Source organism: Acomys minous, assembly GCF_964271855.1.
Source record: "Acomys minous genome assembly, chromosome: 3".
Classification (NCBI taxonomy): domain Eukaryota; kingdom Metazoa; phylum Chordata; class Mammalia; order Rodentia; family Muridae; genus Acomys; species Acomys minous.
This window is the reverse complement of record NC_140485.1, coordinates 22,266,758-22,283,239: the sequence shown is the minus strand read 5'-3', so window position 1 is coordinate 22,283,239 and position 16,482 is coordinate 22,266,758. Positions and strand designations below refer to the sequence as shown.

General features: G+C 46.2%; 1 protein-coding gene across 8 annotated transcripts in view; it reads right to left on the bottom strand.

Moving 5' to 3' along the window:
* The window catches only part of GABPB1 (GA binding protein transcription factor subunit beta 1), a 53,679-nt gene extending 48,828 nt beyond the window's left edge, over window positions 1-4,851 (bottom strand). The window contains exon 1 of one of the 8 annotated variants that reach the window (XM_084775272.1): window positions 3,918-4,851. In XM_084775272.1, coding sequence (XP_084631398.1) covers window positions 3,918-4,349 — 432 coding nt within the window. In that variant the 5' untranslated portion in view covers window positions 4,350-4,851. Of the gene's footprint in view, window positions 1-2,564; window positions 2,985-3,016; window positions 3,137-3,917 lie in introns of those variants that run through there. The other 7 variants (XM_084775274.1, XM_084775270.1, XM_084775271.1 and 4 more) reach the window with 7 other exon arrangements.
* Window positions 4,852-16,482: the final 11,631 nt, after the last annotated feature.

Below are 16,482 nucleotides of genomic sequence, written 5' to 3'. Positions count from 1 at the left end.
GGGTCATCACATAAGGAACTGTATTAAAGGGTTTCAACATTAAGGAGGTTACAAACAACCAGGTGTGGTAGCGCAAGCCTTTAATCCGAGCATTCAGGAAGAGAGGCAGGTGGATCACTGTGAGTTCAAGGCCAGCCTGGCTGACAAGGGTAGTCCAGGACAGCCAAGGCTACAGAGAAACCTTGTCTCGGAGGAAAAAAAAAGTTTGAAAGCCACTGCTCTAAGGCATCATTCTAAGCACTTTATACGTAAGAATGTGTTTAATGATCCCCACCTCCATGACGGATACTAGAACGATCCATGCTGCACCAATAAAACTCAGTAACCACTCCTGTTATCAACAGTGTTTCAACTGGTATTCTTCACATCTTTGTAATATCAAGAATTATCTTTAGAGAAGAAATTCCTTCCAGCCTAAATCTCTAAAACAATGGCATAAACATCCCCAGCCCAAATGAAGATGTACTAAGCCTTCTGGACAACACTACAGTGCTGATGTTAGGAGAAAACAAACAGGTCCTAACGAGGTTTTGTTGTTATTTTGAGACAGGGTTTCTCTGTGTAACCTTGACTGCCCTGGAACGCACTCTGAAGATCAGGCTGGCCTTAAAGTCAGAGATCCGCCTGTCTCTGCCTCCTGAGTGCTGATATTAAAGACATGTGCCACCACTGCCCTGAAATAGGTGCTAATTCTAATTCTTCTGACACAGAGATAAAGAAACAACTGCCCAACTGCCAGGCGTGGTGGTGCACGCCTTTAATCCCAGCACCGGGAGCCAGAGGCAGGAGGATCTCTGTGAGTTCGAGCCAGGCCCCGACAAGAGAAACCCTGTCTCGAATAAACAAGAAGTAAAAATAAAAAATAAAAAGCAGCCAGGTATGGTGGTCCCAGCACTGGGGGGGAAGGGGGGAGGCAGCGGATCTCTGCAGTTCGGGGTCTACAAAGCAAGTCTAGGACACCAAGGCTACATAGAGAAACCCTGTCTTGAAAAAAAAGAAGAAAAAAGAAAAACAAACCTCTTCAGAAAAGCAAAATGCTAATTATAATTGAACCAAAGTTGAGACATAATGCTACAGAAGCATAATTGTCAGTTGAAAAGCCACAGATGGATGGGGTCACTGGAAAGCTACCTGCCTTCCAGTGAACAAAATTTACAATTATTTGTTTTATAAACTAGGGCAGAGGAATTAAAGGGTCCCAACACACACACACACACACACACACACACACACACACGAAAGTTGAGACAGAAGTGTTACCCTTAATTTGATCACTACATTCTATACAGATGTTAAATTATTGTATTTGTCAATCTATAAATAAATTCCTACACGTCCAAGAACTTGACCAGCGTCTCTAATGTCTCCCAGTGAAATCAGGGTTGGACCCCATTAGTGCAAGTACACTGGCTCAAGACTACTTATGAGAAAATTGAGCTTCCTCAAAAATGAATTTCTGGCAGAGTATGGTGGCACACTTAATCCCAGCACTCGGGAGGCAGAGGCAGGAAGATCTCTGTGAGTTCAAGGCCAGTCTGCTCTACGGAGTGAGTCCAGGACAGCCAGGGCTACACAGAAAAACCCTGCCTCAAAAAACAAACAAAAATGAACTTGACTTATAATTACATGTGGCAAATTTTGAGTTTGCAATATTTGCCTTACCCGTACCTGAAGAGATACAGGTTTTTAAAATGCCATGGGGGGGTAGGTTGTGCCAGGGACACAAAATCAAGTAAAATTAAGATCCTGTCCTTTTTATTTTTGTTTTTAGTAAGACAGGATTTTTCTTGTGTGGCAAACAAACCCTGGCTGTCCTAGACTCACTTTGTAGAAAGAGCTGGCCTTGAACTCAGAGCTCTGCCTGTCTCTGCCTCCTAAGTGCTGGGATTAAAAGCGTCCACCAGCCACCCTGCCAGGCTCTGGTTTTTTTGTTTTGTTTTTTCTTAAATGAATAGCAAACATTAAAAATGCACCTGGCACTTTCTGACAATTACATGAAGAATGGCCAGATGCTTCCTGTTGATGGAACAGCAGAGAAAGGCTGACTGACAGAACCAGACTAGAGGTCACAAAAAAACCATTGGAAACTCAGTTCCCTTCCAAAACCATTAGAGCCAAACTCATCTTGAAATTTTACACATTAATCACCCAAACCTAGGAAACCCAGACTGACTCAGAAAGGAGGCTAAGGGCTTATTTATGTAAATTACATATGCATATTATTTATGCTTTATTTCAGCCAAGGTCTCGATCCACTGAAGTCTGAAACTCCTTTGGTGCACGTGCCCTCATGAAAAAGGACATCTACTGTGCTTGTAAATCTACTTTAGTGCCTGTGCACATCATTAAACATGCGAGTTGGAACTTTAAAATGACTCGTCACTTTGACTACTTCCAAATCTTCCTGAGTTTTCAATACTATCATTAAAGTATAATCTTTGTGATGCTTAGGACTCTAAATCGTATCGTTTAAAAAGTCCTCAACTCTCTCCCCGAAAATACAGGACTCATTCTTCTCACTCACATTTTAGGTTTGTCTTGCACAATATCCTGATTGTACTTACATGCTGGGAACAGGATGGGAGGTCATATTTTTTAAAAAGAAAAAAGTATGATGATGTACAGTGCTTTCCAGTGATTATGTGGCATATCACAAGACAGCCTGCAAAAATAGATTCAAGAATCTGTTTTCTATTAAACTGGGCACTAAGAAGATTTGCAAAAATGCAAAACAATGTGACTATTGCCTAAGTCATGAGTTAAGACATAAACCATGATTCCTGATGTCCCCCCCCCAAAAAAAAATGAGTAAAGGGATAACAGCTGCCAGTTTCCTTAACGCTCAAAGTCAGAGTCTGAAGGCCTAAAAGTCAAAATCTATCAGTTAAATTTAAATTAACCTAGGTGAATCTCTGAGAGATAAACTATCTTCTGCATAGTAAATTCAGTGCCTTTCAAGTTCTGGGACGGCAACTACTTCCCAAGGAACAGCACTTCTTGCCAGAAAGTAACTTGCCTGAATAGACAGCAAACCAGGGTCTGGAGAAAAAAACTTAAAATTATTTCCACGTTGTGAAGCTCCCTTTCGGAAGTCCTGTCGTCTCGCGCCCCCACCCCACCCCCACCTTTAAACGAGTGTATCTGCTCTACACAGTCCAAACGGGTATAAGGCAAAAAAGCTTCAAAGGCAAACACAGCCAAGTAGGCCCGTGCCAGTCCTTCATTTCATTTTGGAGATGCACACTTCAAGCTGGGCACGCGGCTCCAACACTGGGGGAGAACTCTCAACACCGATCTGTGCCCCAGGCAAGAGAGGAGCGGACGAAAACTCGCGGCTCTCCCGCACCCGCGCTCGCGTGGGTTCCGGCAGCGAAGTCTCTGGGGGCCAAAAGTCTCGGCCACTAAGAACGGCACGCTCCGTCCGTTCAGGACTCTCGCGTCTACCCTGTCCAGCCCCGCCTGCTCCGGCAGAGACACGAGCGCCGCGGGCCCCGTGGACCCCGTGGGCCCCGGCGCGGCCTTCCCGCTTGTCGTCAGCCGGGCCGGGCCATCAAGGCCACCAAGACAAAGGAGCGGGCGGGGGCCGCGCCACCTGGCCCGCCGCCCGCCCCCACCGGCCCGGACCCTCCGGGATCCCTGCGACCCCACCGCAGCCAGGGCCCCGTGAGGCCCGCGGGAGGCCGCGGCGCCTGGCCGAGAAGGGGGGCGGCGGCCGCCACCATGTCTGCCGCCCCTCCCAGAAGCCGAGCGCCGGGGCGGACAAAGCGCGGCGGCGGTGGCGCGGACACCCAGGCCGACCCCGCCGACCCCCGCCAAACGAGCGGGGCCGGGAGCCCCGGAAACCCGGCGCCTTAATGCAATAAACAGGAAATCGCGGGGATGATCTGGGTTCCGGGGGAAGTGGAATTATTTTTTACCAGCGAAGAGATCAACTTCCACATCCGGTGGTAACAGGGCCCTACACAGACCCGCACTGACCTGGAAAAGCTTCGGGAGCGGCGGCGGGGGAGCGGCGGGAGGAGGTGCGGGGACCGCGGCGCCTCGGAGCCGGCAGGGCTGACGCGGCCCCACCACACACAGAGCGCTTCGCTGCACAGGGCGCTATTTTCCGAAAATGCCGCGTCTGGTCGGCGCCCAAAATCCCCACCGAAAAGTCCCCGTCGGCGCGGAGGGACACGGCGGGCGAGCTCCCAGCATGCCTGCGGCGGCCTCGCCAACCCGCGCCGGTTTCCGCCCCGCCGCCCCCAGGAGCAAGCCTGCCGCCGCCCTCCCCCGGCCCCGTTCCGGCGAGAGAAAGGGACGAAAGGGTCTGGTTTTGACTTTAGACACAGGGAAAGGAAATAAGCCATTTCTAGCGTTCGGCCACACAAAGGCTGCGCGGAATGATCCGCCGGGCGACCGCAAGTCCCGGCTCGCCCGGCGCCTGCGCGGCAGCGGGGTGAGCGCTGCGGTGGCCATGTGCGCGGCCGAGTGTTCGCGCCGCGCGGCGGGGCAGGATGTGTGGGAACTGGGGTGCGTTGTGCTAAGCGACCTGTCTCCTCGGTGTGACACCTAAAACGCAGGGACTACGGCTCGCCCGGAGTTTAAACTTGCTTGTGGGATGTCCTGGCCGGTTCCCGGCATGCGGAAGTGCAGTCAGGAACCATTATTTACCTTAAACTGGTCCTGGAAGGTAGACCTGGATCGCTAGTTGTGGTGCCAGGTCAGGAACAAAGGATGTGTCCTCTTCACCTGGTGTTTACTGGTCGTATGCGATAAGGATGTTTCTGCGGCTTTTTTTTTTTATGTTGTAACAGTCACACTTTACTACGTGTCTATGGTGTCAGTGTTTATGCTGTATTTCTTTTTCTTGGCTTACCCCCACCCCCACCCCCGCCCCCACCCCCGACAGGGTTTCTCTGTAACATCCTTACCTGTCTTGGGACTCACTTTAGAATAGGGTGGACTTGAACTCATATGGAGATCCGCCTGCCTCTGCCTCTCGATTGCTGGAATTAAAAGGCGTGTGCCACTATGCCCAGTGTTACATTTAATTTTTAAACCAAGAGTTTATTGGGAGATGGTGATTTGTGAGAAAAAGGCCATGTAAATTTAACTTACACAATATTTTCAAAGTGACACGTATATTTAACAGAAGGCCCACTACCCGTGGAACTTTGGGCATCCGCCATCTAGGAATCACCGGGGATTTCACTTAAGAGCAAAAAGGCTTAAGAGAGATCCATGTTGTCCACTGATCTGTGTGTGTGACCTCAGATAAGTAGTTGTACCTCTACTTGCTCTTTATATTAATAGAGTGAAAGTTTGTAGTCAGTATGACGTAGCAGAGTAACCAGTATGAAGGAAGCATATTCTGTGTGTTTTTCTTTTGATTTAATATTTTATTTTCGGTGTTTGGAGACAGGGTTTCTCTGTGTAATAGCCCTGGCTGTCCTGGAACTCTCTTTGTAGACAAGGCTGGCCTGGAATTCAGAGAGATGCCTGCCTCTGCTTCCCAAGTGCTGGGATTAAGGGCTTGTGGGTGGATTTTTTTTTTTTAATTGTCATGCCTTCCGTAACATTTTGAGCGAATAGCTAATAATTTCCGCAGAATTCTTGCTGTAGCATATAAACAAGTGTACATCATCAGTGGTTGTGCTCGAAAAGCTACTGAGTACACTGTGGTCTCAGAGGAAGATCCCACCCGCCCGCCACTAACCTGGAAGGAGAAATCAAATGGCCCCGTGGAAGCCGTTCGCTTTAGTAAGAGACTTGGTGCAGGGCTTCCAACCAAAGGAAACAATAATGCGAAGGTTTAAGAGGCAAGGACTGGGTAAAAACAGGTCACTTAAGTCGTTCTCAGAGATGTCCCTGTAGAAGTTTAGTGACAGCCTTAAATGTCAGGTCAACCAATGAGTTGATACTTTTTTGACTGGTAACTATTCAGTAAATAGTCCAAGGCAGGAAGAAGCTAATTTGGAAGACAGTGAGGGAGTCACAAGGAGGAATGAAGGCATGGCTGTGAGAATGACTGAAAGGGGTCAAAGTTGGCTGCCAAGTGGGTCGGTACTGAGGGACGGTGGTGTGCTCACCGGAAGGAGAAGGGAGAGGAGTGTGTGCTAGGTGCCGCCTCTGTCGGAGCACGTAGGGCCTGCAGGCCTGTCCAGTCAGCAGTCGCTGGCTATGCTCGCTCAGTGCCCGTTGGAGCACACCTTTCTACTACTGTTCTGTGTGCTAGAGAAGATCAAAGGAGCAACAAAGAACATGGCTCTGCTGCTATTTGTAGTGAAGGGAAGACCAACTAAAGTTTTAAAACAGATAATATCCCATAATTTCACAAAGAAAATGAAAGGGTGACTGGATAAAGTAGTTCGCTGAGTAAAAAAAAAAACAAAGGGCCGGGTATGGTGGTGCACACCTTTAATCCCAGCACTCGGGAGGCAGAGGCAGGTGGATCTCTGTGAGTTCGAGGCCAGCCTGGTCTACAAAGCGAGTCCAGGACAGCCAAGGCTACACAGAGAAACCCTGTGTCCGGCCTCACCTAAAGTGTTTGAGCTGGGAAGAAGCTGGGGCAATTTGTGAGGTCCAAGGGAACCTCAGGAAGGTCAGTATGGCAGAAGTCAGGGGGAGCAAAGAAGGGATGGTGAGAAAAAGCTGCCAAAACTTTGGTAAGATGAAGCCTGCAGGGATGGAGCACTGTGGGTGGAGCAGTGAGGGTGGAGCACTGTGGGTGGAGCAGTGAGGGTGGAGCACTGTGGGTGGAGCAGTGTGGATGGAACAGTGAGGATGGAGCAGTGAGGATGGAGCAGTGTGGATGGAGCAGTGAGGATGGAGCAGTGTGGATGGAGCAGTGAGGATGGAGTAGTGTGGATGGAACAGTGAGGATGGAGCGGTGTGGATGGAGCGGTGTGGGTGGAGCAGTGTGGATGGAGCGGTGTGGGTGGAGCAGTGAGGATGGAGCAGTGTGGATGGAGCGGTGTGGGTGGAGCAGTGAGGATGGCGCAGTGAGGATGGAGCACTGTGGGTGGAGCAGTGAGGATGGAGCACTGTGGGTGGAGCAGTGAGGATGGCGCAGTGAGGGTGGAGCAGTGAGGATGGAGCGGTGAGAATGGAGCAGTGTGGATGGAGCAGTGAGAATGGAGCAGTGTGGATGGAGCGGTGTGGGTGGAGCAGTGAGGATGGCGCAGTGAGGATGGCGCAGTGTGGATGGAGCAGTGAGAATGGAGCAGTGAGGACGGAGCGGTGAGGACGGAGCGGTGAGGACGGAGCGGGGCGGGTGGAGCAGTGAGTTGAAAAAGCAGATAACCCGTGAAGCAGTTGGTATTAGACATAATCTGTCTTCGTTAAACGTGGAGTGAGGGAAAGAGGAATCAATGGTGGCATCTAAGTTTTGAGTAAGATTGGGAGAGCATTACCATCAGGTAAAAGTAACAACACATAATTTTGTACTAGCTGCATTTAAAAAAGGAATGTAAGCCAGGCAGTGGTGGCATATATACCTTTAATGCCAGCACTCGGGAGGCAGAGGCAGGTGGATCTCTAAGAGTTCAAGGCCAGCCTGGGCTACATAGTTCTAAGACTGCCAAAGCTACACAGAGAAACCCTGTCTCAAAAAAAAAAAAAAGGAAAATTAAATTAATGCCTTATCTAAATATATGGCAGTGTTATATATGATCTATATTAAATAGTTTTAATATTTTTATTAATTGTCTTTATTTTATGTTCACTGGTGTTTTGCCTGCATGAATGAATGTATGAGGGTTTTTAGTCCCCTGGAATTGGAGTTACAGGTGTGAGCTGCCATGTGGATGCTGAGAACTGAACCCAGGCCCTCTGAAAGAACAGCCAGTGCTCTTCATTGCTGAGCCATTTCTTCTGTCCCCTAGTTTTAATGTTTTACATTCTTTTTTCTCACTATTTGAAATCTATTTTTAAAATTATATTTAAAGCATATCTCACCGAGCATGGTGGCACACGCCTTTAATCCCAGCACGAGGTGGATCGCTGTGAGTTCAAGGCCAGCCTGGTCTACAAAGCAGGTCCAGGACAGCCAAGGCTACACAGAGAAACCCTGCCTTGAAAAAAAAAATCTCGAGCTGGGCGTGGTGGCGCACGCCTTTAATCCCAGCACTCGGGAGGCAGAGGCAGGCGGATCGCTGTGAGTTCGAGGCCAGCCTGGTCTACAAAGCGAGTCCAGGACAGCCAAGGCTACACAGAGAAACCCTGTCTCGAAAAAAAAAAAAAAAAAAAAAAGAAAAAAAAATCTCTTGCAAATGCTGCCTGTGGATTATGTTTTAAAAGAGATTTTTTTTCAGTACACCAGTTCTGTGCATGTTATCACTGGCTTGACATGAAAGTAAGAAACCAGTGGGGGAAATCTACAACTAATCCCTTTGTTGGTACCATGGGGTTATGTAAAGTTCACTGAAACAAACTGTATCAAAGTTGAGTTAGCCATTTCATTAAAAAATCCATATTTTTGAAAAGAAAAAAAAAACAAATCTCAACACTTGGTTTCATAAAATGTACTATGGAAAGTTGATTTATTTATCCACCTGGCTCTAGACATTTTAAAAGTTTTTGTTGTTGTTTTGTTTTGAGACACGGTTACTCTGAGCTCTGACTGTCCTGGAACTCACTCTGTAGTCCAAATTGGCCTCGAACTCACGGAGATCCACCTGCCTCTGCCTCCTAAGTGCTGAGATTAAAGGCATGCGCCACCACTACCCAGCATGATGTTAAAAAAAGTTTTATGGTGACTAAGCTAGACTTATTTTCACTTTAAGATAAACTTGAGGTTTTAAGAATAAATTCCTAACCCGGGCATGTTGGCAGGCACCTGTAATCCCATCACTGAGTTTGAGGCCAGCTTGGTCTACGAAGCAAGTCCAGGACAGCCTTTGGCTACACAGAGAAACCCTGTCTGGGGGGGGGGGGAAGGGGGGGAGAATAAATTCCTAGATTAAGATTTCAGTCAGAATTAATCCTAGCACTTGGGAGGCAGAGGTAGGCTGATCTACGTAGACCCTGTCTCAAAAGCAAAAGAGAGAAGAAAGAAAAGTTCTTCTGAAGGCTGAGAATGTAGCTCAGCAGTAGAGTACCGGCCTATCATCAGCAAAGCACTACCCCACCTCCAAAAAAAAAAGTTTGAGAATAAGCCTTGAATGCTAAGCTAAGAGAACACGGAGCAGTGAGGGGTTTAGGGGCCAGCGTTCCGTTTAAGGCTGGAAAGGCCACTAGGTGGCCATCTCGTGACTCGTGCCTAAGGGCAATGCTTCCTTCTGTTGCTCTGACGTGATGAGATTCAGTTTTAGTTATTCTAGAAGAATGCAGCTAAAAGTCTGACCCATTAGTTGGTGCCAGCCTTCAGACCCTTAAATGACTGGTCAAGTCATTTAAGAAAGAGCAAGAATTTGGAAGCATGGAGCAATTTAATAGGTTAATATCTATAAATATACCATCAAGAGCTATTTGTTGTGGGTTTTTTTTATATTTTCTAGTAATTTTTGTTTTACAAAAACATCTCTTTTTTGTTTGTTTTTAAGGGTCTTATGTAGCCAATGCTGGCCTCTGGCTGAGAATGACCTTCAATTGCTGATCTTCTAGTCTGCACCACCCCCAACCCCCGCAGATAATAGTGATACTGGGGATCAAATCCAGGACTTGGTGCATGCCAAACTAGGTTGGGCGCGCACTCTACTCTTCTCTCTCTCTCTCTCTCTCTCTCTCTCTCTCTCTCTCTCTCTCTCTCTCTCTCTCTCGTTTTTGGTTTGTTTATGGTTTTTCTTGTTGGGTTTGTTTTGGTTTTTTGAGACAGGGTTTCTCTGTGTAGCATTGCCTGTCCTGCACTCACTTTGTAGACTAGGCTGGCCTTGAATTCAGAGGTTCTCCTGCCTCTGCCTCCCAGAGTGCTGGGATTAAGGTGTGTGCTACCAAACTGGATCTCTTAACCACGCCTTTCAGGGGTTTGGTTTTGGTTTTTTTGGTTTTGGTTTTGGTTTTTCAAGACAGGGTTTCTCTGTAGCCTTGGCTGTCCTGGTTTCACTTTGTAGATCAGACTGGCCTCGAACTCTCAGTGATCCACCTATCCTCTGCCTCCCGAGTGCTGGAATTAAAGGCGTGTGTCACAACACCCAGCTCCAGATCATTTTCATAATGCTACTCTAGAACCATAGAGTCAAAAGGATCAGGTTTTCAGAAGACACTAAATCTAACTTTACTTTTTGTGTTTTATACTGAGAACTATTATTAGTAAAAGAATATCTCATGTTCTTCATGTGACCCAAAAAACTAGATAAAAACAAAAATTACACAACTGTCATTTTTTAAAAATTTATATACCTATATAGTGTGTATATATATGTATATATGTGTATATATATATATATATATATATGGGATGTTTTGGCTGCGTGTGTGCCGCTGTGCATGCCTGGTGCCTGCAGAGACGAGAGGAGGTCAGAGGGTGTCGGGTCCCCTAGAACTGGAGTTACATATGGCTGTGAGCGGCTGTGTGGGTGCTGGGAATCAACCCTGGATCCTCTGGAAGAGCAGACAGTTGCTCCTAAATGCTGGGCCTTCTCCCCAGCCTCCTAGCAGCTGTTGATTAGTGCCATCCGTTGTGCACATCCTGTTAATACAGTGCCTCATTCAACACTCAAAATAATTCTACAAAACAGGTATTATTAGCTTTGTCTTTTCCAGTGAGGAATTGTGCTGAATAACTGCCTCAAATCACCAAGAGCATAAGTGTTAGAGGCAGGCTTCCAAACAGGACTCTAGTTCTGAGCTGGCATCTAGTGGATTCCCTGACACAGAGCTATAGTACATTCTTTTAGAGAGAATGTGGGAAATTGCCCGTGTTACTTCTAAGAAGATTCATTAGTGAACCCAGGGGAACAAATAGTAATCTAAGTAATTTTTCAGATACCAGCTACACCTGCTTGCTTCGTGTGAGCATTTGCTTGGAATGCCTTTTCTATACCATAAGGAGGTTCTGTTGTTGATAGTGAGGTGTGTTCTGGGAGGCAGCAAAACAGTGGGTCCTGTTTTCTTTTTTTCTTTTTTCTTGTTAGTTTTTCAAGACAGGGTTTTTCTGTGTTATCTTGGCAGTTCTAGGCTCGCTTTGTAGACCAGGCTGGCCTCGAACTCACAGCAATTCACCTGCCTCTGCCTCCTGAGTGCTGGGATTAAAGACGTGCGCCACCACGCCTGGCTGGATCCTGTTTTCTAATCCAGTCTGTTAGTCTATCTTTTCACTGGAGAATTTAAACCATTAATATCAAGACTTGTCAAACAGTGTTTATTAATTCCTGTTATTTTGTTGTGTCAGTGGTGTTTTGGGTTTTCTGGTTTCCATTTTCTTTTTTTTTTTCTTTTCTTTTTTTTTTTTTCTTTTGGTTTTTGTTTTGTTTTGTTTTGTTTTTTGAGACAAGTTTCTCTGTGTAGCCTTGGTTTTCCTGGACTCACTTTGTAGACCAGGCTGGCCTCAAACCCACAGAGATCCACATGCCTCTGCCTCTCAAATGTTGGGATTAAAAGCATGCACCACCACGTCTGGCCAGTGCTGTTTTCTTAGGCTTGTGTTAATTAGCTGTTCGGGGATTAGTTATGTGTCATGTGCCTCTTGGGTATTGTTTAATCTTCTCTTCAGTCTGAAGTATTCCTTCTAGTATCCGCTATACATCTGGCTTACTAGAAACAGGTTCCTTACATCTGCTTTCATCATAGAAATTTTTATCTCTTTTGATTAATACTGATAGTTTAACTTGTATAATAGTTTTAGCTGGCATCTGTGATCATAGAACTTGTAGACCAAGTCCTCTGGCTTTTAAAGCTTCCTTTGAAGTCAGACATTAATCTGATATGCCTGCCGGTGTATGTGAGTTGGTCTCTTGTTACTTCCAATATCCCTTGTTCGGTACATTCAGTGTTTTTGTTATGTGACTGGGTAGCTTCACTTCTGTTTCTGGTATTCTGTATGCCTCTTGCACCTTGATGAAACAGCTCTTTCCTTAGATTTGGGGAATTTTCTTTTTCTTTTTTCTTTCTTTTTTTTTTTTTTTTAGATTTATTTATTTATTATATGTACAATGTTTGGCATGCATGTACAACTCCACACCAAAAGAGGGCACCAGATCTTATTAAATGGTTGTGAGGCACTATGTGGTTGCTGGGAATTGAACTCAGGGCCTTTGGAAGAGCAGGAAGTGCGCTCAACCTCTGAGCCATCTCCCCAGCCCAGATTTGGAAATTTTTCATCTGTGATTTTGTGAAAAATAATTTCTCCTTTTATACTTATTATTCATAACTTGGTCTTTTTTGTTTTTTCAAGAAAGAGTTTCTCTGTGTAGCCTTGCTGTTGTGAGACTAACTATGTAGACCAAGCTAGCCTTGAACTCAGAGATCTGCCTGCTTCTGCCTTCCAAGTGCCAAGATTATAAGTGAGCAACCACCGTGCCTGGCCAGAGATTTGGTCTTTTTATAATGACCCAGATGTCTTACATAATCTGTTTTGTTTTCTGTCTTTAACATTTTCCTTAGCCAGGCGGCGGTGGCACACACCTTTAATCCCAGCACTTGGGAGGCAGAGGTAGAAGGATCTCTGTGAGTTTGAGGCCAGCCTGGTCTACAGAGAGAGTTCCAGGACAGCTAGAGCTGTTAACACAGAGAAACCCTGTCTCAAAAAACAAACAACAAAAACATTTTCCTTGATTGTTAGATTTATTTCTTCTGCCTTATCTGTGCAGCCTAATATTATCTTTCCACCCAGTGCAATCTGTTAGGAATACTTTATTTTGAGCTTTTTGTTTGAGTTCCTGAGTTTATTTCATTTTGGCTTTTCTTCATAAATTCTGTCCTTTTATTAAATTTTCTTTTCATATCCTGAATTGTTTCATTATCTTGTATAGCTATTTGTTTTCTCAGTCCTCATTCATATCTTCTTTGCATTCCTTAAACATAATTGCCATTTGGAATTACTGCCTTGAGCATTAGCTGCTTTTCCCCAGGAGCGTGTCATGGGAGGTCTCGCTTCAGGACAAGCTGTACTGTCTTAGTTATTCCTGTGTGTGTTTCAGATGGGACCTGGGCATCTGAGGTTAGGTCATTGGTCCTCCTTGGTATGATTAGCTTCTTGGCTGTTACCACAGCCTATCAGATTGTGGTGCAGCCAGGGGGTCTTGGTTTGAATGGTTAGGGTCACTCTGTGTTTATGTGCAAAATATCGTATCAGGAGTATTCTCAGCTCTTGTAGAGATAAATGTTAACTTCTGAGCCTGAGAGTAAACCTTTTATATGCTTATAAAGGTCTTGCTGCTGGTCTTGCTGCCAGTCTTCGGAGGGCTTGCTGGGTTCTGCAGGGGTCCTTGGGTGACAAGGGATGGTGTCATATTTGGAGTGGGTAGTGCTCTGTGGGTGTGGGGCACAGAATGCCACAGCTTTCTCCAGTGGAGGTAGGTTGGGTGGAGGCCACACTGGGGTCCTTCTCTGAGGTCAGGGACACAGCCCGTCACATGGTCCCAGGGTCTCAGATGTAGATGTGGTGGCCGACTGGCTCTAGGGGTCCATACCTGGAATTCTAGGTCATCTTCCACACAGTACTGGAACTTTTTAGTGGGTGGGGAGGCTGGGAGCCAGGCAGATGAGTGGAATGCATCTGCTGGGGTGTCCTTGAGATCTGTGTCAAACTCCACGGAGCACCTGGGTAGCACAGTGGCTTGGGTGGCTGATAGGCAAGTGGGTAGGCAGAATGGGTCTGGAATTCTGGGTTTGACTCACCTTTATATGTGGGTATCCGTACCCAGGTCCTCATATTTTCACAGCAGGCACGTACCCAGTGAGCCACCTCCCCCATGCCCATAGCATGGGATGCTATCTGGTAACATTTTGCTCACAGTAGATAGAACCTTGCTACTGCTTTAGCAAGGGTTGAGGTTTGGAAATAGAATATACCCCACCAGTTCAGATGTTTGAGCACTTGATCCTTGGCTGGTGTGCTGTTTTGAGACGTTTGCAACATTTAGAAGGCAGGGCTTAGCAAGAGGAAGTGTTGGTTGAAAAGGTGGGGCAAGCCTTAGTATTTATAGCCCAGCCCTGTTTCCTGTCCTGTTTCCTGATGTGCTGAGACATGAGCCGGTCGCCTCACATTCCTGCTGCAGCCAGGAGTGGCTCCCATTGCCATGCCTTCCCCGACAAGATGTAGCCAAAATAAACCTCACCTCCGTTAATTTACATCTTGTCATTTATTTGATCTCAATGACCAAGAAAAGCAATGACCGTGAGTTTATTTAATATTCTAAATCCTTTGTTACTGTTTTAATAGTATTTGCAGCATCTTTATCAGAAGCAGAATCCATTTTAAGAAACTACTTTCTAAGCCAGGCGTGGTGGCGCACGCCTGTAATCCCAGCACCCAGGAGGCAGAGGCAGGTGGATCGCTGTGAGTTCGAGGCCAGCCTGGTCTACAAAGTGAGTCCAGGACAGCCAAGGCTACTCAGAGAAACCCTGTCTTGAAAAACAAAAAAAAACAAACTACTTTCTGGGATGGTGTTGTGTGACTCTATTCCTGGGGAGAGACCTGAGCAAATGTCTATTCTCCAGATGAGAGACATGACAGACCACAGTCCAACTTGCTGAACAATAGGGTTATTTACAGGAGCAGAAATGACTCAAAGGCAGCCACATTACCAAAACCCCACTCCAGTATGGTAATAGTTCACAAAAGCTGGAAACCCAGGGACACTGCAGAGCCTGTGAGCAGCTCAAGAACCTGGAGAGTGCTTTTTGTAGGTAGTTCTGTTTTGAGCATCTTCCAGGCAGCTTGGCAAGTCTCTGCTTCTTCTAAGCAGTGTGACTCATCTGAGGTTGTTCTCGGCCAGCAGTTCTCAGCCTGTGGGTCATGATCATTGGAAAACACAAAAATCTTTTTAAAGATTTATTTATTTATTATGTACACAGTGTTCTGTCTGCATGTATACCTGCATGCCAGAAAAGGGCATCAGATCACATAGATGGTTATGAGCCACCATGTGGTTGCTGGGAATTGAATTCAGGACCTCTGGAAAAACAGGCAGCACTCTTAACCTCTGAGCCATCTCTCCAGCCCAGGAAAACGCATATTTCTAATGGTCTTAGGAACCCCTAACCATAAATTTATTTTCGTTGCTACTTCATAACTGTAATTTTGCTACTGAGTCCTGAGGCTCAGGTTCCAGGCTGCTTGTCTTTCTACAAGCGTCTTTGAAGCAGTGGAAGCGGCTAATCTCTACAGTTGAGAAGGGAGGAGTGCAGCGTCACCTTTTCAAAACCTACTTTTTTGGGGGTTCTTTAATGCGTATACCTCCCTTCCAACCCAACGATCCTGAATGGGAGAGAAAAGAGGTTAATGGGAACAGAAGTAGACCTTTTTAAATTCAGTTCCTGGGAGCCATTCCCCTGGTGTAGTAAGTAGGATTTCAGCAGGCCAGCAATTCCACCAAAGTTGCTACTGGAACCTGGAATACCAGCCAGAACCTGGAGCCAGGAAGCATTCTCTGGAGCAGTCTCTTTAGGAGTGTCTCAGAGTGGAGTGATGAACAGCCAAACAATACCAAGACCCAAAAAAGCCCAAGCCTCCTGTGAGAGTCTGTACTAGGATATGTTTCAGCTAGCAAAAACCAAAGTACCACCGCCCCCATGAGGTGGTTGGACTTCACCTATTCTCACAAGTCTGTTCCCCATCCTACACTTGGGATCAAAACAAAAACATGTTCACATCCACTACAGAGGAGTCTAGTGAATTGTATTGGTTTCAGAGCTGTGTTGCATTGTTTCCTTCATAAAATTGATAAGGGCCAGGCATGGTAGCACACGTCTCTAATCCCAGCACTCCAGAGGCAGAGGCAGGTGGGTCTCTTGAATTGAGGACAATCTGATCTACAAAGTAAATCCAGGACTACAAGAGAAACTCAAGGAAAAGAAAGGAATAGTGAGCTTACCTGCTGGATGGAGTCTTCACACCCTCATATAAACACACTGTGACTGGATGAGTTGCCCCCTTGAATGGAAGGTTTCAAGCACAGAGGAAACTGCTAAACAACAGATTCTGAGACGGCTCAGCAGGTGAAGACACCACCAAGCCTGATGACCTGGCTTTGATCCCCATGTCCCACATGGTAGAAGAGAACTGACTCTTGTGAGTTGTCCTGGGACTGTCACGTGTATACCACGGCGTGTGCCCACCCACCCCCAAATATAAATGTGATTTTTAAATATTTTATTTTTCATAAGGGACAGTACAGATGCAATCCCCATAGCCACAGATTGTAAGTGTAAATTTGATGAAAGAAACTTTGCTAAGCTACTAGTAATAATTCTGTCCAGTCCCCAAACTCCACTGCTAGCTCCCCTGCTGCTTGGCCACATCAACGGTTACTGAGTACATTAAAGTTTTGAACCCCTCAAACTGATGCACGAAAATTATAATTAGCTTATTTGAAATTTCCCATAATACTAATATGCCAC